Source organism: Platichthys flesus, chromosome 11, assembly GCF_949316205.1.
Source record: "Platichthys flesus chromosome 11, fPlaFle2.1, whole genome shotgun sequence".
NCBI classification, from domain to species: Eukaryota; Metazoa; Chordata; class Actinopteri; order Pleuronectiformes; family Pleuronectidae; genus Platichthys; species Platichthys flesus.
Genome location: NC_084955.1, coordinates 8,189,641 through 8,211,994, shown reverse-complemented (window position 1 = coordinate 8,211,994; position 22,354 = coordinate 8,189,641). Strand labels below are relative to the sequence as shown.

At 40.6% G+C, this 22,354-nt stretch overlaps 1 protein-coding gene across 1 annotated transcript; it reads left to right on the top strand.

Annotated features, from left to right (window-relative positions):
* The first annotated feature begins 1,016 nt into the window (after nt 1-1,016).
* taf2 (TAF2 RNA polymerase II, TATA box binding protein (TBP)-associated factor) lies at nt 1,017-20,900 on the top strand. The gene is made up of 27 exons (XM_062398503.1): nt 1,017-1,426; nt 1,644-1,698; nt 2,128-2,288; nt 2,462-2,580; nt 2,803-2,944; nt 3,330-3,561; nt 4,424-4,608; nt 4,757-4,870; nt 7,736-7,835; nt 8,265-8,350; nt 8,441-8,576; nt 8,698-8,852; nt 9,094-9,208; nt 9,348-9,457; nt 10,044-10,109; nt 10,287-10,413; nt 10,584-10,709; nt 13,024-13,164; nt 13,607-13,717; nt 13,940-14,133; nt 14,376-14,515; nt 14,848-14,917; nt 16,448-16,557; nt 18,109-18,338; nt 19,259-19,450; nt 19,546-19,648; nt 19,739-20,900. Exons 1-27 carry the CDS (start codon nt 1,377-1,379, stop codon nt 20,029-20,031), a joined length of 3,663 nt encoding a protein of 1,220 aa, XP_062254487.1. The 5' UTR covers nt 1,017-1,376; the 3' UTR covers nt 20,032-20,900.
* Nucleotides 20,901-22,354: the final 1,454 nt, after the last annotated feature.

Sequence of the window (22,354 nt, the reverse complement as noted above, 5' to 3'; positions counted from 1 at the left end):
AATTAATCATCATGAAACAAAAAAATTTGATTGAGCAGAAAAAAAGAATACCTGGTTTCAATATTCTCTTATCTGAAAGTGAAGAAAAACCAGTTGGAACAATGGCTTGTTGATAAGTAAACACCTAAAGTAACTTGGTGCAGTTAAGAAACTTCACATTGAATATTGTTTTTTGCAGGGCCTTATTCCTGCAATGTTCTATTTATATATTCAAATGAACAGAGAACCAAATTATAAGCCAGGTGGAATGTGACAGGGCAGTAATGACAAACCCACAGGGGTTCTCCTTGCTTATTTTCTTCTGAGAGGAAAATTCTAAAGAACTAAAGGGGCAAAATGAAAACTTATAAATGATGTGTTTTTGCTAAAGAGAAAATAGAACCATTTGAATTATTTAACTGAAAATGAAAACTGTATTGGGTTATTTCATAATTATGAAATTATTATCTGTAATAGAGACAAAAGTGGGTAACATTCTGACAGTTCCAATCTATCTTCAACAGAAGTGCTGCTTTTTTGTTTTTGGCTCCAGACCGAGTAAAAACTAGGAAGACGTTTGTGTGTGGAAAAACTCAAACCAGACAAACTTGAACTTCAAATGGACAATAATCTGCACACTGTAAATATGTTCAATCACGTGTCTGTTATGTATCTTTAGTTTTATAGATTTTATATATTTAAGCTTGACCTGATGCACCGAAGCAGATTCCTTCTGTGTTTATCTTCATGGCGATGAACTTCGACTCTGCCTCTGATGTAATTCTCCGCATGCACAGGAGGGGGCGCGCTGAGTGAAGCGCATGCAGGAAGTTCCGCCCCGTCTGATGTCACGAAGACGTTCCCTCATTTTTTTAAATCAATGAATGGGACTAATTTTATTAATTTTAAAAACTAGTTTATATTACACGTTATACATTTTTTATATATTTTCACCATAGTCCCATTTATAATGAAACTCTCTTCCTGTGTCTGTTTTACGCACGGGTCAGAGGTCACGAAGAAAATGGCGGAACCCAGCGGAGCGGCGCTCGCTTCTCTTCCTGCAGCCGGACACGGAGCGGATATTTGAATGTTGTGGCTGCTTCAGCCTCTCGCGGGGGACCTGTTCTTTTCTACAACATTCACTGCGGCTCATGGCCGACTCGCGTTAAGGAAACGTCCTCTGTGGCTGCAGTGAAACAATAGGAAACAACACGAGGCTCGTCACAGAGTCTCTAACCCAGAGGATACAGTTTACTTTTTAAAGTTGACTTTTTGCAGGTTAGCAGCTGAATGTGAAGCTAACGGAGTACTAGCTTCGCCCGGCTGATAGAGAGAAATCCCACGGAGCACTGGAAGAGCGGCATGTTGCTACTCCATCACAACAACCAGTGAAGATGAACAGGAAGAAGGATAAGGGGTTCGAGAGCCCGCGACCTTTCAAATTATAAGTACCTATTCTGTATCTCTGCGTCTTGGTTAGCATTGTGATGATTGGTTTGCAGCAGCACAGCTAAGTTCATGCTAACCCAGCTTTCACGGCTGCTGCTGGCAGACTCTAACCCAGTGTGCTCGTGTCTCTGCTCATTGAATGTGTAGTAAACAATATAGTCCATTAAGATTGACATCCCATGATGACGCGTTGTTTCTGTTGCTGTTTTTACGACCCATCAGATGGTGTGCATCAACAACATCAACTTCCAGAGGAAATCTGTCATCGTGAGTACAGCACGATCATCACAAATCACACTTATTCAATCAGGAGGAATCCCCAACACCATGGAGGACAGTTATTACTGTATTAACACATTAATACACACACTTAGTTTGATCATCCATCATTTGTGTTGGTTTGATTTTATGTTATTATGATTTGTCAGACGGGGGCTTGTTATCGTGTTACAGCTCCACAGAGTTATATTAAACTAACTGGGGTGGAAAAGCCAAGACACAAAAACGTCATCTCCATTTTATTATTCTCTTCTTTACTTTTATTTTACTTGAAAATAGTTTTTAACTGCTCTTTCAGATTTGAATTGATTTATTTTAATTTAGTCCCTTTTGTTTTTAAAGTTTCTTTATAGACTCTGTGTATGAACTGTGCTTTATAAATAAAACTGCCGTGCCTGTTTTCCTTGCATCCTGTAGGGCTATGTCGAGCTGACCATCTTCCCCACTGTGGTCAACCTGAACAGGATCAAGCTCAACAGTAAACAGTGCCGCATTTACAGGGTTCGAGTCAATGAGCTGGAAGCCCCGTTCATTTACAATGACCCCACACTGGAGGTGTGCCACCACGAGTCTAAGCAGTGAGTACATCACTCTGTTACACATCCGAGTCCTCTGCTACCCAGATTAATGTTTAGTGTAACAGAACTACATGTACCTAAGTAGTTAGGTAAGAGATGGAGCATAAACTATTATTGTCTACTTCACAAGGCACTCACACTTTTGTGTAAATATTGTGTATGTTTCTTCGTAGGAGGAACCTCAACTATTTCTCTAGTGCCTACACAGCAGCCGTGAGTGCTGTGGACCCGGATGCAGGACACGGGGAGCTGGTCATCAAGGTGCCCTCTGAACTCTGGAAACAAGGAGATGGTAAGAGGAAAAGTGTAGAAGCCAGAGTAAAACCTAACTATTTTTCTTTTTTTGAAAAGTCTAACATCATCATGATCACATAAGTCCATTTTAAAATGTTCCCCTGGCATTGATTGATGTGGTCACATGATATGGATTTCCACATTTTCTATGTATTGCATTTCTGAAATGAAACCATAATACCATGACTAATCCACAATATGTCCTGTGTCATCTGTTCAGATTTGAAAGTCTTAAAGGTGTACATAGAATTCTCACTGGACCAGCCCAAAGGAGGTCTCCACTTCGTTGTTCCTGATGTGGAGGGCAGCATGGCAGAGAGAGGAGCTCATGTGTTTTCCTTTGGATACCAGAACTCCACCAGGTATCAGAACATATTTTTATATTTATCCGTTTTGTAGGAATGGATTCAAATGAAATACTTTGCTTTTAGTAACTGTTTGTACAAGGCAATTTGCAGCTTTGGACAGATTTCAAACATTTAGTCCCTAAGCCAAACCAGATTTTGAAATACCAGAATCCACAGAGCATATTCGGTCTAAACAAGGTTATTGTGTTGTATCCTACGTGTATTCTAAGCTCGCTGGCTTCTCTCCTTTCCCTTTTGGATAGTTCCTTTGTTTTTGTTTAGACTCAAACTTAGAGGTGGTTATAAAGGGCAAATAATAGAGCTCACAGTCACATTAATCATTTAATTTATCTGTGCTTTTAGTCTGTGCCAAGGCTCATTAAAATGTCTTGTACCCCAGATTCTGGTTCCCCTGCGTGGACTCATACTCAGAGCTGTGTACGTGGAAGCTGGAGTTCACTGTTGATGCTTCCATGGTGGCAGTGTCCAGTGGTGATCTGGTGGAGACCATGTACACCAATGACATGAGGAAGAAGACCTATCACTATGTCCTCCCCATTCCCACGGCGTCCCCTAACATCTCCCTGGCAGTGGGGCCCTTTGAAATCCTTGTGGACCCCTACATGCATGAGGTGGGTTCTTAGTGACCAGTGCTGCCTTTAAATCCTGATTTTGCTGTGTGTTCTTAAGATTTGGAAAATTAAGAAATTTACAACATATTTTGACATCTTATGTTTACTTTTAGATCAGAAAATAATATTATGAAGACAAATATTGTTTTACTTTTATGACATCAAATTTTAAACAGTGTCTCTTAAACTCTCTGGCCAGTAATTTTCGTAAGATAACTCACATCATGCCGAGAAACTGAGAACACCGCCCCACACACACACACACTCATCATATTTAAAAATAAGGGATTTTTTTGCTTTCCATGAATTATATATTATTGTAAAATGAGAATCAAAGTTTGAGACTTCTTTCCAAATGTAAATTTGACTAGACAGTCTGGTCTGAGTCACAAACACATGTAAGAGGAAAGTGTCAACTATTATTATATTCTCTGGGACCACAGTTTTACTACACTACAGTCATCTGTCAAACATGAGACACACTGGCTTACTGCAGGGCAGTCATAATATAGTAATATTTGCCATAGGAATGAACACAAGGTGGCAGTATTGACCTTTTAGATATCCTTCACCCCTTAGTCCCTTTCAAAAGAATAAGAAAGCACACTGGTGACTCTCAAGGAAATATCAAAGGAACTTCCAATATTGTTTTATCGGTACTCTTATCTGCCAAACAGTTTCTGTATATGGCAATTTACAATAGTGTTACTGACTCTGGCTAGAGCGCCAAGTTTAACAGGAACAGCTCTTAAACTTCAACTAGTTAGTTATTGGCCATAATCGTATTAGCATTGCTATCAATGATTTTTAAGATATACAAAGACCTACTTACTACGATGTTCTTGCTCCTGTTACCTTTCAGGTGACCCACTTCTGTCTGCCGCAGCTTTTGCCACTGCTCAAACACTCCATGTCATACCTGCATGAGATTTTTGAGTTCTATGAAGAGATCCTGACGTGCCGTTACCCTTATTCCTGCTTCAAGACTGTGTTTGTGGATGAATCCTATGTGCAAGTTTCCTCGTATGCATCCATGAGCATCTTCAGGTAATGTGAAATAGAGTTCAACTACTTCTCTGTCCATTCAGGTTATGATGGAATTATTCGATTTCTTAGCTGATGCACATGTTGTCATGGATGCAGATTATAGTCATATTGTTTTCACATCCATCTCCACCTTACCTCTGTCTTTCAGTACCAACATGCTTCACAGTGCGATGATCATAGACCAGACCCCACAGACTCGTCGTTGTCTGGCCCAGGCCTTGGCTCAGCAGTTCTTTGGTTGTTTCATCTCCAGGATGTCATGGTGAGATTTTACTTTTTTAATGTGTAGCAAAGCTACATTTGAGACTATAAACAACTTTTTTTCTGAGCATGTGCTTCAGTAATAACTTCTTTCCAATTTTAAGGAGACAAACTAAATGCACTTACACTCAGATTGCTAAAGCAGAGACCAGAGTCTTGTCCTCGTAGTCAGATTTAATGTTTAGAGCCTCTAACTTCTGAAGGCTCTATTGTCAGTGGCCTTGCGAAGAGGATTTCCTCTCTTTATTCAAGAGCTTGCTCTTTCAATTTGAGAGGAGGACCTGCTGATTTCACGTTCAGATTTTGTAAGTTTCATGCAAAACCCTGTGCTCGCACTCAAATATACCCTGCTTTTTCTTCGATTTTCTGTGTTCAAGCTTCACCTTTTCTCCTGACGCACACGTCTGTAATAGGTCCTTCTCTCAAACTGAAAGACCACTCTCTTGAATAAAATAGGGATAAAACCTCTTTATTGCAGTGTCAGTCAAGTCTATGTATTAAAATATGTAAGTGCATTTGTCTCCCTCCAGGAACTAAAGTAAATCAATAACAAAGCAAGGCAACTTAATTTATAGTGCATGTTTAATTTCAAAGAATTTCATTGTGCTTTCCATGGAATAAGTCACCGCACAATGGCAATGCAATAACAATAATAACAAAGCAGCATACAGTATGAAAACAAGCCCATAACAGAATTACACACACTGCCATTGTCCCCTCACCCTCCAACAAACACAAACACACACATTTACACTAACATTGTTTATAGGCTGGAGAAAACAGGAAGGTTTTGAGTTTGGCTTTAAAGGTAAATTGCAGGAGGTAGGCTCACAGTAACTAAAGGCACGTTACCAGCCCCTGATCTTATTTCTGGGTACAACTGAGAAGCCACTGTCTGATGACTTGAAAGGTCTGATGGGGGGAAAGCTCAAGAGTTTATGTCCTAGAGTCTTGTTTTGGTCCGGATTACAGATTATATGTCTGCCTCTAAAGTCATTGTCATAGTTTAATTCCGTGATCGTGCATATCTGAAACCACGACTGGATCATTTTACCAGGGTTATCAAGAACTCCCATTCTCTAGTCTTTATCCATATATGTATTTCATTCACCATCTGAGTGCAGCACCAGGAATGCCTTCTCGAAGTGAGTGCTGTTTGCCTAATTTGTATGATTCATCACGCCCCCCCCCCCCCCGCGGCAGCAGGCCACCTTTGAATGTGGTAATTCAGAGCAGGTATGCTGCAAAGCGTATGAAGCCTTCTGTGACTTTGACTGTCATGGGATGAGGTGTTTTGAGTTCAGCCAGGGATGGACCACAGTTAGCTTCAGAGGCCAGATTGTTAAGTTATGGAAAACTGCTGTCATTATTGTTTGGAAGCGTAGTCACATAAGGTCCAGGTTGCAGCCTTACTCTTCGTTGTATTCATGTCTGTTTGAGACGTGTGGTATCATTTACCCTCTGACCATTTCATATAATACTGGTGATGAGAGATTTACAGCGCTGTGATGTTTTGTCAGGAGTACCAATATGGGCCAGCACTGGCATGAATGACTGTATTTACCACTATGATGGATCACTGTGTTACTACCTGGCAACTTTACCAGGGTGGTTTCTGTGTGTGAGAAACTGAGGAAATAATTCGGAGGGGCTTGCTCATTTTAAGAACCCATTAGTCAAACTTAACACTAGTTTCTATGGTACTGTCAATATTATATTAATTGCTGATGAAGATAAAAAAAAAATTGCATGTCCTTTCTTTACCTTTGCTCATTCTCTATTCTGCCTCCCTCCTCTTTCATCCTGCCTGACCTCTAAACACACATCAGATGTTGTGGGACCTTGGTTTGCTTTTGTTGTTGAGCTGGCTGGTGTGTAAGACCTCAGGAAAGTCACAGATCTCTTTTATGTTAGCCAAGCTTGGTGCTGCCTGCTAGCAATTAATCAGAGTGGGGGTTAACTGGGGCCTGTAATTGAAAACAGGCTGCGCTCAGTAGCTTGTCAGACGTATAAAAGAGAAGGCACAAGAGAAAGAGAAACCTTCAAATCTTTGAAACTGTGTTGAGGAGTTGTGAATTTGAGACCCTGGATCAGTGGTTTATCTCTGCAATAGGTGTCTGTCTAATCAAAGAACTACTGGTTTTCTTATCAACGAATGTTTGCTGATGTGAATATAAACTTGACTGCTGCGTCTGTAGATTTTCTTTTTGTGTTATAAACCATTTGGCAGTTTTTCAAGCCTAAAGATGGAGGCTTCTATTCAAGAAAGGTTCAGTTGGTCTTGAGGTCAAGGTCCAGAGGGAAAGGAAATTAGGAGCTGCACAATTCACAGTTCTTGAATAGTAGTCATAATATGATCCATAAACACGTAAAAGAAAATACTTCTCTGCATAATGTTGATTATAGCTGATACATAGTCACCATCATTATATAAACCAGACCTGATTCAGTTCTGTGTAAAACCACAGAGGTTGAATCAGCGGGTTGTCTCTTCTTTAACAAGCTTATAAAGCCAGGTTGGTAAATTTATGAGAGTTGTGATTGCCAAGTTCCTTTCAAACCAGACCCTGAGGGTAAAATTCACCATTATAGAGAGATGAAGCAGCTCAAGTGTGGCCTGAAAAGCTTGACAGAGGGTTTTCACCTTGAAAAGAGCCAAGGACAACGTAAAAGATGGAGTAAAAGTCAAACATTGTAATTCAGTCTTGAATCTCTGATTGGTTATTAGTTTCACATTTCCTGGCTGCTATAATTATTGTGATGAACAGAGTCTCTGCAATTCTAATGTTCAGAATTAGGACAAACCAACAGACTTTCGATTGTAACTACAGATCAGCAGTGACATGTCATGTTGTTGTTTCTGAAGGGCTGATGAGTGGGTGTTGAAGGGAATCTCAGGCTATATCTACGGCCTCTACCTGAAGAAAACCTTTGGAGTCAATGAGTATCGACACTGGATAAAAGAGGTAATGCTTCGATCTATCAAATGTTTATCCACTGTTTATCCTGTCATAGCAATTACTCGCCCTATGACCACTGAGCAGAGCTGGTACCTGCCCTTGGTACAAATATTCACCCAAGGATGAAATCATTAAACTTAGTGGTCAAATGTCCAAAGGTCAAGGTCACATGACCATGAGTTGTTTTAAACGCAATATGTCACGAATGCCCAAAGGGAATTTCATAAGATGTGGCACAATCATTCACTTAGACTTGAGGATGAAATGTGAGAATTTAATGCTTTTCCTTGCCATTGTTAATTAATATATATTATATCATATTTCAGGTCTTAGCTGGACCATTTTTTTGGTCAAGTTATTACTAATTAATGGTCAGATTAATCCGTATTAAAACTAATCTATCTATCTAATAAATGTAATTCTGTCTCTAAATAGGAGCTGGACAGGATTGTGGACTATGAACTAAAGATGGGAGGTGTCCTGTTGCACCCAACCTTCAGTGGAGGCAAAGAGAAAGACAAGTAAAACATTTTGTATTTAAACCCCTTCACACTGATTTAATGTTTGAAGAGTAATTTTCTAGATCACAAAGAACTTTTTTATCTCTTTAGTCCAACGCCACACCTTCACTTCTCCATCAAGCACCCCCACACATTGTCCTGGGAATACTACAAGATGTTCCAGTGTAAAGCCCACCTGGTGATGAGGTTGATAGAGAACAGGATCAGCATGGAGTTCATGTTGCAGGTGAGGCACAACCATGTTCTGTTTCTGTAATTGAAGATGTCCAAACAAGTTTGAGTTAACATTACAATAAATGCTGCTTTAGTCTTTATTGTTTTTCTTCTTCTGTCCTGCCCTCCTCTAGGTTTTCAACAAGCTCCTGAGTTTGGCCAGTACGGCCTCATCCCAGAAGTATCAGAGTCACATGTGGAGCCAGATGCTTCTGTCTACTCACGCTTTCCTCAAATCCATCTCCAACGTCTCTGGCAAAGACATAGGCCCGCTGATCAAACAATGGGTGTATCCTTTATTTAAAATTTTATTATAGTGTTTAAATATTTTTCAAAAATTCTTTACCCATTTAAAAATCAGAATGCAAGTTAATTTCTTTTTTTTTTTAAACAAAATATGATTTGCTGCTTTATAGTAGATGTAACTTCTTAGTGTCTGTGCACCATCTTTAGCTGTCACCCTGGTGTGGTGGTTGTGATTGTCTCAACCGTTCTTGGTCGCCTGTGGGTGTCTTAACTCAACTGTCCAGAGACCAGAGTGCTGTGGTGAAATTCTTTGGAAGTTTTGCCTTTAACAGGAAGAGGAACGTGTTAGAGCTGGAGATCCGTCAGGACTATACATCATCTGGAACTCAGAAATATGTGGTGAGTCTATTTTTTACGTTCAGAGTAAAAGTCATGACTTAAAAGAAAATAAGGAAGTCAGCGATGTGGCAGAGTCCATTTCTGAAATGTACTAAACTGCGGTTCTGAATGAAATATATATGTATTCATCTCATTGCAGGGTCCCATCAAGGTGACAGTGCAGGAGCTGGATGGGTCCTTCAAACACACACTGCAGATAGAGGAGAACAGCCTCAAGCATGACATCCCCTGCCACTCCAAGAGCAGACGGTACCTAAGACAGCAAAGCACACTTCTTCAGTTGATCATGATTTGTGGATTACATTACTTAATAACTTGTTTGTGCCAGATTTGGCCACAATTGTGTCTCATGACTGTCAGGTGGATTTTAACGTCTTGAATCTAAACTCTATTCCTCTTTAGCAAGCAATACAGTGTTTCTCATTAATTATTGGCGACCATTCATATTCTCATTTGTCCTGCCACAACTTCATAATGAACCAAAACACTTCTCATAATAACATAAGAGATCTCTAACTTGAAGGTTTGCTCGACTGCTGCATTTTATAATTAGTGCAGATATGTTGCACATGCAGATTAGTCGTGTTGCTATGAAATTGTATCATAAAAGGAGTTTTCATCAATGTCTGAGACTCATTATAAATCTAAAAGTCGACTGATGCCTCCTTGGTGGTGCTTTCTTTGGCTCCTGTGATTTGTTAATCTCCACCTTGGCTTTGGTGCCTCTCTCCTTCTTCTTCTTTATTAAATAGTAAAAGGAATTTCAACATGTTTTTTATTTATATGTCCTATATTAGTGTTAAGTTTTTATTAATTTTTGTGATTCTCTTCCCAGAAACAAGAAAAAGAAGATCCCTCTGGTGAATGGAGAGGAGGTGGACATGGATTTGTCAGCTATGGAGTAAGACATTTCTTCTGTCACTGTTTGCTGCCTGTAATACAGTTCTAAAAATCCACTTGACTTCATCCACATCATCCATATCATACAGACCTGTATCTCTGGGAACCAGGGTGCACAGGTCAGTTGAGGTGACAATTCTTTCCCCTAATGTGTCCCTGTCTCTTTGTTTGTCTGCAGCGCTGACTCGCCTCTCCTCTGGATCCGGATTGACCCAGACATGTCCATTCTGCGGAAAGTGGAGTTTGAGCAGGCGGACTTCATGTGGCAGTATCAGCTGCGCTATGAGAGAGATGTAGTTGCACAGGTGGGTTATTTATGCGGTGCCTTCTTTTCATGTTCTGACATTATCGCGTTACTTTAAGCTGTAGGAGTGTGTATGCCATCTTATCCAACAAACACTGATTAGGCATCTTTGAGTTGAAATTCTTTTCACATTTAGTTAAAAGTAAATGTCTGTGTCTTTCTATCCTGAAGGAGGAGTCTATCTTGGCGCTGGAAAAGTTCCCAACTCCTGCCTCCCGACTGGCTTTGACTGACATCTTAGAGCAAGAACAGTGTTTCTACAAAGTCCGCATGCAGGCCTGCTTCTGTTTGGCAAGGGTATGTGTATATGCACCTGTGTGGTATTGGTTTTGTGTGTGTTTGTATTTTAGAAGCAATGAATATTTGACACTACAGGTTGACTTACAATCATTTTACATCACACATTTGTGGAGAACTCAGGTCAGGACGTCCAAAAAAGGTCCAAAACATAATCTTGGTCTGATAAGAAGTCATAATACAACTTTCCTTTAAGACCTTTAAAATTGATATGCATCTTTTTATTATTGTCTGCTGTTTTGTGTAATGTCAAATTTTTACAGTAAATAAGTGAGATCTTGAACTGGACACCTTCAGCAAATTATCCCAAATAGATGATTTTGTGTTCCTCTTAGCAATAAGCTCTTCCATGCATTTGCTGATTCGGGGGCGTGTGCGCCACACACATGCCTTCATAATTCAATTCCACAGTATACACTGTATAGACATGGGCTTTCCAAAGGCGCAGCAAGAGCGGAGAGAGATGTGTGGAGTTATATGCATGGATTAGTTGAATAGTAGAGATAGAAGGAGAGCCTTCAGATGAATGAAGGTTTGGGAGGTCTGTATGAATGACTCATAGTGAGTGTAGTGAAAACGAGATACACAACCTTTTTCAGTTTGTACTGAGGCACTGAAACTAGTGTGTCAACTCTCTATTGAACTTGTGTCCAAATTTGAGACAGAACAGTCAGCTTGATTTTCATTTTGTACTTTGGTAAAAAATAATTTCTTTTCACAAAATCTCTAGTGCTAACAGTATCGTGAAAATAGCTACAGTATGAGAACAACATATAGGCTACAAGCTTTCAGGGCCACCCACCAGTTTAACCCTCGCTGCACTTAAGCTCGTTGCATGAATAATCCTATTCTGTGGCTACAGGAAATTCTCCATTCTCTGGATTTGGTCTGTTCCAACTTTAACCCCACTGGATTTCCGCCATTCGAGTTCCACCTGAACCAATATTTTCACAACATGATAAACTGAGTGGAGGCTGAAATGGCAGCATTTCACTTCTTTCATTATGTTGCCATGTTGGCCTTTGGTATATACTCGAACTACTACTACACACACACACACTCTCAACCTGAACATAAACACATACACTCGCAGACGTGCAAACCCACACTGACCACAAAGTGCGGTGTGACTGACTTTAACTCTCAGATGGATTTGGCTGCATTGTGAGAGGTTGGGATGGCATTTACTTGCTTGTTTTTGGTAGAAAATGTGGGAAGTAATAAGGAACAGCCTGGGGCTGAAAATCTCAGGGAAAACACATAAAAACTGACAAATGAATGCACAAGACACGCAAAAAATACAGACGTGTTTTGAATGCATGCATGCTCATTTACAGGAACATTCTTGTGCTCATTCCTGCCTTTATTTATCTAACCAAATGACAACATCCTGTGTCAGTGACCCTTAGCCCTTTATTACCACATTAACATAAATTCCCTAATATCCTGTTGGAACTCAGAGACCACTGGAGCCACTGGTCTTCATACCTGTGGAAATCTCATGATCTGCTCATGTTTACGTTCCCTTTTTACATTGAAGTTCAGTTCTTACCACAAAAACGGACAGACTGAAAGGACATTGTTTTACTGATTCAACAATTCTAACTCTACTTCTAATCCCAGCATTTGTTGACTTGTCATTTGTGCGCCACAGCATTCCTCAACTAACTTTGATACATCTTTTACTTCAATGCAAATATACATTTTGTTCAATATGTGTTGTCTGAAATCTTGATACCAGTCTTTATGTTTTTCTGTATTTACTGGGACTGAGGACAGTTGACAGATGATGAGGTCCACATGCAGCAACTTGGACACATCTCAACCTATTGCTGCTTATCAGCGGCCTTTGAACCAGTTAACTCCCCAAATTCTGCTATTAAAACAAGGACTTTCTTGGTTAGAATCCCATCTAACCTTCAGTGTCTCATGGTGTGGACATACGTTCTTATCCCTTCCCCACAGGGTTCCCCAATACAAACAATTTGCAATGTACAGGCCATGGGTTTATCTCGCCTTGACTGTTACAAGTCCCTTTAGTGAGCCTCGATTCATATGCAGTGAAACCCTTACAGATGGTGCAGAATATGTCCCACTCTATCACCCAACTAGAACTTCCCTTTATCTGTTCTACTGCAATTTCTTGTTTAACATATTTAGCACTTCTACTGTAGTGATGCTTTAGTGTTGGTCTCCAGTATCACTTTGGACAGATCGTCTGCCAAATGAGTAAATGTAGTAAATGTAACTTAACAAAGTAATTTACTGTAAAATTGTGTTAATCCATTTTCATTGGTGCCTGTGATCTTTGCAGATTGCCAATTCCATGGTGAGCACATGGCAGGGCCCACCCGCTATGAAGTCCCTGTTCACCAGAATGTTCTGCTGTAAGAGTTGCCCCAACATTGTAAAGACCAATAACTTCAACAGCTTCCAGAGCTACTTCCTACAAAAGGTTTGTCAAACACACACAGCTAAACACACACTTGACTTACTGTAGAACCATGTGCCGTTGTCTGATTTCACTTATCAAAGATGAATAAATCACTACTAGTACTGCAGATAATGTTAATACCAGGAAATATGTTTAGAATTAATTATAACTGCAATACTATTACTCATTTTGTCCACCAGAGAGCCCTGAAAACTAGATTTGATCTTTAACCTGTATCACTCAGAACATGCTTATCAATTACATTACATTCATTTTAAATTAACATTAAAGGATGTTGAAAATTCTCAAATATTGGTATCAGGATTTAATTTTGCATATGCGTTGTGTTCTGTTGAAGAAGTACTGCACTAAAGCACATTGTGAATCTGAGAAAACAAATGGTTGTCCTGTCCACTGCGATATCATCTCATGATTATTGTTCCATCTTTGTCTTCCATGTCAGACGATGCCTGTTGCCATGGCGCTACTCAGAGATGTTCAGAACCTCTGTCCCAAAGATGTCCTCAACTTTATACTTGACCTCATCAAGTATAACGACAACAGAAAAAACAAAGTAAAAACAAACATTTACTCATTTTCTCTAAGAGTAACTCTTAAACACTCAAAATCAAGAAAATGAAATGCTGTTTTTTTTATGGTTAAAGACATGAATGAATTAGACTTTAAAAGAAGTTTGTTAAAGTGTTGTTATTTTACACACAAAGAGGGAGTTTAATTAAACTGTCTCCTTTTTCTCTTTTGTCCTTCCCATCTTTCCCATCTTACCCATCTTTAGTTCTCGGACAACTACTATCGCGCAGAATTGATTGAAGCACTGACCAACTCTCTGACCCCTGCCATCTGCATCAACAATGAGGTGCGGACAGTGGACAATTTAAATGCTGACGTCCGTCTCATCTTGGAGGAGATCACCCGATTCCTTAATATGGAAAAACTGCTCCCCAGCTTCAGGAACACCATCACTGTCAGGTACAAAGATGTGCTCCTGGATACTGTAGGGGTCAACCAATAGATCCTTTTTTTCAGGGTTGATCCCAAAAATTTGTAATCAAGGAAGCTGATAACCAGTATGTGGAACCAATATTCTGTCCATGTATTAAAAAAACTGAAAATCTTGCTTTCAAAATTAAGAATAATCCAATCTGAAGAACACAAAACTGCTGCTTCATGAACAATTTGCTTATTTTTTACCGATGTCCTTCTCTCTCCAGTTGTCTGAGAGCAATTCGGGAGCTTCAGAAGAACGGCCATATTCCCAGCGACCCATCGCTGTTCAAGTCCTACGCTGAGTTTGGACACTTTGTAGATGTTCGCGTCGCTGCCTTGGAGGCTCTGGTGGACTATACAAGAGGTAAATTGTTCACACTCTTACATTTTTTTTATCAAGATCCATTTATTATTCCCAGACAACCAGTTAGCAGAGCAGCAGCTTGGATGTGACTCTGCACACAAAGAGGAGGAGAGAAAAAGCATTGAACATTAACACAAATATTGTATGTGGCTCTAAGACAGAGATCTCTTGTTGCTGACATGGAGCCAAATACCCTTTTAGCTATATATAACTGATAGGTGGTTTTATTTTGACACATCTGTTGTATCTTTAAGATGTTTTCCATTAGGGTTGTTGTGTTAGTTCTCAGTTGTGCACATGATGTGTATTTTTTTGTATTTTTTGTTCAACAGTGGAAAGAAGTGCAGTAGACCTGCAGTGGCTGCTCGCCATGGTCCACAACGACCCAACTCATTATGTCAGGTCAGCACAAAGCACACCGACACACTTCACACACACACATTCATGCTGAACATTACGTGCAGTACTTTACATTTGTCTCATGTTTTATTTCTTGTCCTGTACATTATTGTATCACATTTTCCCAAACCTGTTTCTGTCACCTCTGTCATTCATGTGCATTATCATGAGACAGTAATGTGTTAGTACTAGTCGGATGACTCACTCATTATCTAATGACACCTGTAATCATATCCTAGTGTAACTTAATACAATCATTTCATGCACATATGTATACTGGAACTGTTATTATTCCTCCCTGTCCATACCGACTTTAGACGATTATCCTTTTTGTGTTGTGTGCTTCGAGGGAAAGATGACACTGATGTCTGGAAATTTATGATCAATGTTACTTTCACACATGCTCTTAAATACATTTGACAGTTTGCTCACATCTGTATCTACTCACAAATGGGAGTGAATCATCCCACTGTCAAGCTGTGTCAGAAAATGGTGCCATACATATGAAAAGTGAAAATGCACTGCAGTGCAATAAACTATGCCTTTAGTTCATGTTAAATTGATGCATTGTTGATACGAAAAGAGCAAATCAGTGTTAATTTCGTTGACGAAGACGATGACGAAATATATTCGTTAACGACCCTTTTTCCATGACGAGACGAAGACGTAACGAAAACGAATCTTTGAAAATAAAAACTATGACGAAATCTATTTTAATTTTCGTTGACGAGACGAAAATGTTGGTGGTTGACTAAGTCACAATAACTTTTAAAACATCATCGTATCATGAAGTATGAAGTATCAGGAGCGGGCGAGTGAGCGTGTCAGTGTGTGTCTGTTTATATGTGTGTGTGCGCCCCAGATAGCGCTCCGGTCCATAGCTCCGCCCCCCGCCCCGCGCACTCGCTCAGAGAGACACAGTGAAAGCAGAGCTCATTCTCTATGAGCAGCCTCTCAGTGACTCATTGCTTCTTCACTATGGAAACAGTGAAAACACAGAGTTTCTCTGGTCTCAGCTGCTCAGAGATCAGCGCCTCAGCTTCTTGATCAGAGCAGAAGCTGCAGTTGGTTTGTACCGATGTTCAGTTTCTGTGTCCGGCTGCAGTCTGACCTGCTCTCCCTTTTTGTTTTCACATTTAAAACTAAATATATATTTTTAAGCTATTAGGCTGCAGCTATATGTTTTTATAGAAAAGGAGTTTAATGTGGCTATTAAATGTGACTAAAACTAGACTAAAACTAAGAAGGATAAAAATGACTAAATGTGACTAAAACTAGACTAAAACTAAGAAGGATAAAAATGACTAAATGTGACTAAAACTAGACTAAAATGGAATTTGTTTTAGTCGACTAAAACTAGACTAAAACTAAGAAGGATAAAAATGACTAAATATGACTTAAACTAATATGCATTTTCGTCAAAAGACTAAGACTAAGACTAAATCAAAAATAGTTGCCAAAATTAACACTGGAGCAAATGTGTGGATTTTAATTTCTATGCTTGTCTGTATTTCTTGATTGTTGTCCAATCAGACATAAGATCCTGAGCATGCTCAGTAAGAATCCACCTTTCACAAAGACATCAGACTCCCCTCTGTGTAATGAAGCACTGGTGGACCAACTGTGGAAGCTCATGAACTCAGGTGAACACACACACACACACACACACACACACACACACACATACTGACTAGATGTGACTATTTGAAAATGTTTTGTCATTGTGGAATATGAATGTGACCACTAAAATGTATCTTTCTTTCCAATACATAAATTGAGATTGTCTTTACATATGCTTGAATGCACAGACTTCTATCAGACCATTAAAACTTCCCCTACTACTGATACATTCTCTGAAATCAGCACAACTGCAACTAAAAATCATTTTGATTATGGATTATCAGTATCTCCATTGAACAGTCCAACATATTCCAACTGGTTCTTCATTGGCTGAGGGCTTGATTCAGATTAAATGTTTTTCCTCCCTGACTTTCATTTCTTCTAATCCTGAAATGTAAAAGGTGAAAGTCTAGTGTATATATACGTACATGGTTCTGTCCTCAATTGTGTATTCAGGTTCCATTTCATTATTCTCTTCCAGGGGGTCCTACGTGTCTTGCAGCTAGCTAGCCAGGCCGTTAGCGCTTCAATCTGCCAATCTAAATACACACAACCTCACAACCCAAATAAAAGTACAGTGTGTGTGTTCACAATTCAATATTCCTAGAGACCATTTGACTCTGAAACCTGTTATTTAAATTATTGCCTTGCATATCGAAGGATGATCATAAACATGGATGATCATTATTTTCCAGGGAACTTTTGTTTGTCGGTCAGACAGTGTGGGGTGCTGTGGTCCAACTCGACTCGGCTGCCAGTTCAAACACACAGTGACCCGAATGCGAGGACCTTGAATACCATGTCGGTTGTTTTATTCTTCACCCCCCACCCACCCCCTTAATAACCCACAGGCCTCCCATAACCCCACACTCACGCAGGATGATGTTTCAGTGGCTGAAGGTCAGCGCTGTAAGAACACAAACTGAGTGCTTTCTGCTGCCGTTAGAGTAAATGATATCAGTCCTCTTCCAAAGCCACAGTACACCCCCCATGTTCGGCGCCGGAGCCTTTGGATCATTAGCTTCAGCGATAATTGATGTTTAAATCAGTCTCAACACGCTGCTGCTCAAATGATCCATATAATGAAGCATTTTGTAGCACTCATGCCACTGAGAGCTAATTATCTGGTGTTTAGCTGTGCTCATATAGTCTCTGTGGAGATGTTGAATAAAATGTGTAGTGAAGGAACAGGCAGCTCTTACTTCAGCTCTGGATTTATGTGAAAATTGGTTCCCTCCATCTCTCTATGTAGCCTCCTTCAAACTTCCTGCTGTCCTTTCTACACCTCCCTCTTGTCCTTAGACTTTTCATCCTTCTCTTCTTTATTCTCTTTGCATTTCTTTTAGTCCCTCCACTGAGGGGGGCTGCTCTGCCCTGTGTGTAACCTCAATGTGTCCGATCCTCTGGAAGTATTGTGAAGACAAAGCTGTCTTAATGTGGTATAGCAGACAGAAACAAAGGAGCGATGCATCACAGATCGTTGGCCTAAACTGAACCAGAGATGTTGCAGGGACATGGCCAGTAGCTTCACAACAGGACTCGTCACAACCGCATCATTCATTTCTTTTTCTCAGGTACCTCACATGACTGGCGGCTGCGCTGCGACGCAGTGAACCTCTACTACGCCTTGTTCGGTCTGACCCGTCCGTCGTGTCTGCCACTGCCAGAGCTGGGCCTCGTGCTCAACCTGAAGGAGAAGAAAGCTGTGCTCAACCCAACCATCAAGCCTGAGCTGGGGGTCAGTGGTGGTATGGAGACACCTGCCAGTATAGGAATCCATGGAGTTGGCATGTGTTACACAGCTGTAAGTGGTTCAATTCCTTTCAATTGTATTTGCATAACATGCACATTGTCTTCCTGAGTGTGTTTTATCAGTCACCACTATCAGTGGCCAATGTTTTGAATCTTCCACCTGATCGTCCCTCAAAGAAAAGAAATCCCTGCTCTTATGTTTCACAATTGCTGTGCCTCACAACCAATCAGCTTTGTGTTTGCTCTGGCACACACATGACCAATGCACATGAATCGTCATATGATGTGCATTTTCAGATGCGTTAGTATGGATGGAAATGATTTCTGATCTGGAGCTAAAAGGCTGCTCTGAGCCGAGATCGTCTTTGTTTTAAAAGTTAGTGTGGACATAACCTAAATTGTACAGTCAGTTATCCTCTTGTTAAAGACCCACAACATCACACAACATGGAGTTAAACTGGTTTCTCTGCCAGTGCTGATGTAATCAGGGAGCTACTTGGTGGTCTTTATTCCTTTCGGTCTCAATGTCTGAGTGATCCCACGTTGTAATTTCAAGATGGCAGCTACTTCATAAAAGCTGTTGTCTTATGTAGGATCTCTGTAATTATGGCCACCACAGTATAGTGTAGCCAACACTGATTGGATACACACAATCTTTGGTGGCCCTGAGAACTAAAAACACAAATGTAGAAGCACTGCAGATACACACAAAGCAAGCAAATAGACCAGTGTGCTGCATGTTCACACATTTTCTTAACTTTCTTGTGTTTTGTCTATTTGCATGTGTTACATTGTGTTGAGCTCTCATGTATTATTACATATTGTCATATGTAGTATTACATTTATAGATGATTGATTTAATGTAGACTATTTCTAATGTGTTGCCAACTCACATTATTCACACTACAACCCTATTGTAAAGAAAAATAATAATGCCATATTTTCACACATTCATGTTTTCACATTTCGCAGGTTGACGAAGAGCCGGATCCTATTTCAGTGGGGGTGTGTGGGGTGGGTCAGCCACCTCTAGGCCTGAAGAGGAAGGCTGAGACCCCGCTGGGCTCCCCTCCAGAGCCGGGACAGGTCCTGCAGCAGCAGGAAGACGAAGGCCGAGCAGGGCGCTACAAGATCAGGGTGAAGGATCTCGCCTTTCCCCCCAAGGTAAGGACGCCTTTTTCCTATGCATGCCTTTTAGTATACTCTAATATACAAGTGTTTCTTAGAAGGTATTAATAAGTGGTTCTCCTCTGCTGTAGTTTAACACCATGGAAGAAGAAGATATCGATATGGAGAGTGTTCATGATAGTCAGGCCTTCATCCACCAACATCTTAATCTGATGGAAAGACCCTCTACACCAGGTAAGCACAGACACACACACACACACACATGATATCAAACACATATATACATCACCAACTCAGACGTACCTGTGCTCTCTCTCTTTTCAGGTAAAGAGCCGCTGTCAGTCGAACAGTCCATTCTCTCCATGCCCGCCACGCCAGTGCCCTCCTTCCCCAAAGAGACCACCTCCACCTCGTCTAAGCACGGCAGCGAGCACAGCCACCACCATCACCACCACCACCACGAGCACAAGAAGAAGAAGAAAAAGCACAAGCACAAACACAAGCACAAGCACAAACACGAAAGCAAGGAGAAGGAACGAGAGAAGGACAACACGCACGTATACAGCAACAGCCCAGCCAGCGGCAGATCCCTGCGCTCGCCATCTCTGTCCGACTAAACCCATCGCCTGCTTGCATCATGAGAACAGTGACACACAGTGGAGGCAAAGCATGTTCAGTTGAACTAAATGTTTGTTACTCAGAATGAGGCAGAATCATTCTGACAAAATGTTGAAGAAAAGAATCGTCCAAGTATAGTCATAGATGGAAAGAAGCCGCAGTTAGTGCATGTTGACTCCGAAGAGGAAGCGCAGTGTCATCAAGGTAAACCTTGTTTCTTCACACACAAACACACACTGGTGCTGCTGTGGGTGGACTCTGCTGGCAGCGGTCGTCTGGCTGGGGTGTGCAACCACATTCAACTTTTTCCACCAACAGTCAAATACAGACTCATCCCACCTCATGCAGCCGCCCCTGCTGCAGGGACACCACTCTGGTCTGCCCCATCCCAACAGCTGAATCCCAGCATTCAGTGCGTGGCTTCTGAGGGGAAACCAGGTGGTTGGTGGTGAAGATTTTAGCATCCTGCCTCGAGTGACTCATCATCGTCAGCTCACTGGTGAAAATTCAACAAAAACAACAATTTTTACAGTATTGTTCAATTAAAACTCAAGTTATACTAGTGTTTTTTTTTAATACTTTTTGTTTCCTAACTGCCGTCATTTTTAAAGGTGCTTTTATATCATTGAAGGTTTTGACAAGATGGAATCCAGCTCAACGAAGACATTTACACTGGGTTTACTCTGGCACCGTTTCCTGGGGTTGATGATGTGGTTTTAAAAAACATCCATAATTCACCATTGAGATAACCAGACCGGTGCTGATCATGGAACTCATATGTTTCAAAAAAATGTTTTTTTTTATTAAATCAGTCGGTTTCGTCTTGTTTTTTCTACAGACAAATAAAATCGTAGTATTCATATAAACATCCTTGACTCTGGTTAATTAGTCTTGTCAGCATTCCTTCCTTTATGGTACATGTGAACTTCCCAGTTAGTACACGTGTAAGTAGATACAGTTTCCCATCAGTTGTCCTTAATTACCTCTAAGACGATCTTTAAGATGGATCTGTACTGTAGATCAAAAACTGCAAATGACAGAAATATGTGAAAGAGAACATTTCAAAGCAGACTCCAAAGGCCTCATGGGGAAAGAAGGATTGGAATGTGGATCTCATATTTTTTTTTATACATTGTGTTGATTTGATAATTTGCCTTTAAAATAAATTGGATGGAATCATACAATTTTACATTTGTTTCAATTCTCATTTTGTGTTTCGTTGGATTAAAGCGATCACAGGTATAACAGTCAGTTTGTCAGCATCAGAAAAAAACACACTGCTGCTAAAGTGAAGAGCCGCAGCAGCAGCAGCCGTACACAGTGGCCTGATGTACTTATCTCAACATCAGACGGAGAAAACACATTTACCCAAACCCCTGTGTCTCCGCTCGTTTCTCTGGTTTGTCCATCAGTTTCTCATTCGTCTGTTATTGCATCCTTTTGTCCTGGCTTGACCCCCGAGCCTAGTATGACGCTAAACATTTAAACCTGTGATTGAGGTCTGAGTGATCGGATCTCAAGATGCACAGAGGACACATTTAGGTCAATTCAGACCTGTACTTACTGGGGGACCTCTTGTGATCGGATCTCTCAGGTAGATGGTTTTACCAGGTCTGGCCCTAAGATGCAACAATTCTCCATAAAGACTTAAATAAACTCTCATCTGAACACGTTCTCACCTGTGGCATAACATGATTCCTTGTGAATTCATTGATTTTTTATTTCCTTAAACAAAGCATATTGGCCAAATGCTTCTCCCAATGATTTGAACTGTAACAATATGTTTCTAGTATTTTTTATTTCCTACTTACAGGTAAATGGTTGATATTATATAATCAGACCTATTATTATGATTATTATATGCTCATTGTTTGCATTTCAGTTGATCTCTGTCATTTGTATTATATAAAACTTTATTTGATCAGTACAGTGGTCCAGCGGATTTCATTTCACATTTCCTTTTTCACTCCGGGGCCGATCGCTGTCATCTTCCTGAGCTTTCAGCCACATTGAGGAGTCTTCTGCAGACAGGTCTTGACTGTCCCATGTAACACAGCATATTCAAATAGTTAACGTTTCAAGAAGTAGCAAACTCAGGCTTCAGGAACAGAACTCTTCACACGTGGCCCGGGACATGTCTGATAAAACAATGTGTCTCCACGCGTCTCAGCCCACCTCAGAAAGTAGGTTTCTGTGTCTCCTCTGCATGCCGAGTGGAAGCCCTCCTCCTCCCGGGCACCTCCAATAAGAACAACCCCCCTCCAGTTCTCCTCCACGGTCCTCCTCTCCGGTGGTCCTCCTCTGTCGGACTCAGCATCAGTC

What these genes read in the sequence shown, in the direction of transcription:
- taf2 (XM_062398503.1), top strand. Translation starts at nt 1,377, where the DNA reads ATGAACAGGAAGAAGGATAAGGGGTTCGAGAGCCCGCGACCTTTCAAA. An exon ending in TTCATCTCCAGGATGTCATG is followed by an intron (nt 4,871 to 7,735) that starts GTGAGATTTTAC and finishes TTGTTTCTGAAG; the next exon opens with GGCTGATGAGTGGGTGTTGA. An exon ending in GGAAAGACCCTCTACACCAG is followed by an intron (nt 19,649 to 19,738) that starts GTAAGCACAGAC and finishes CTCTCTTTTCAG; the next exon opens with GTAAAGAGCCGCTGTCAGTC.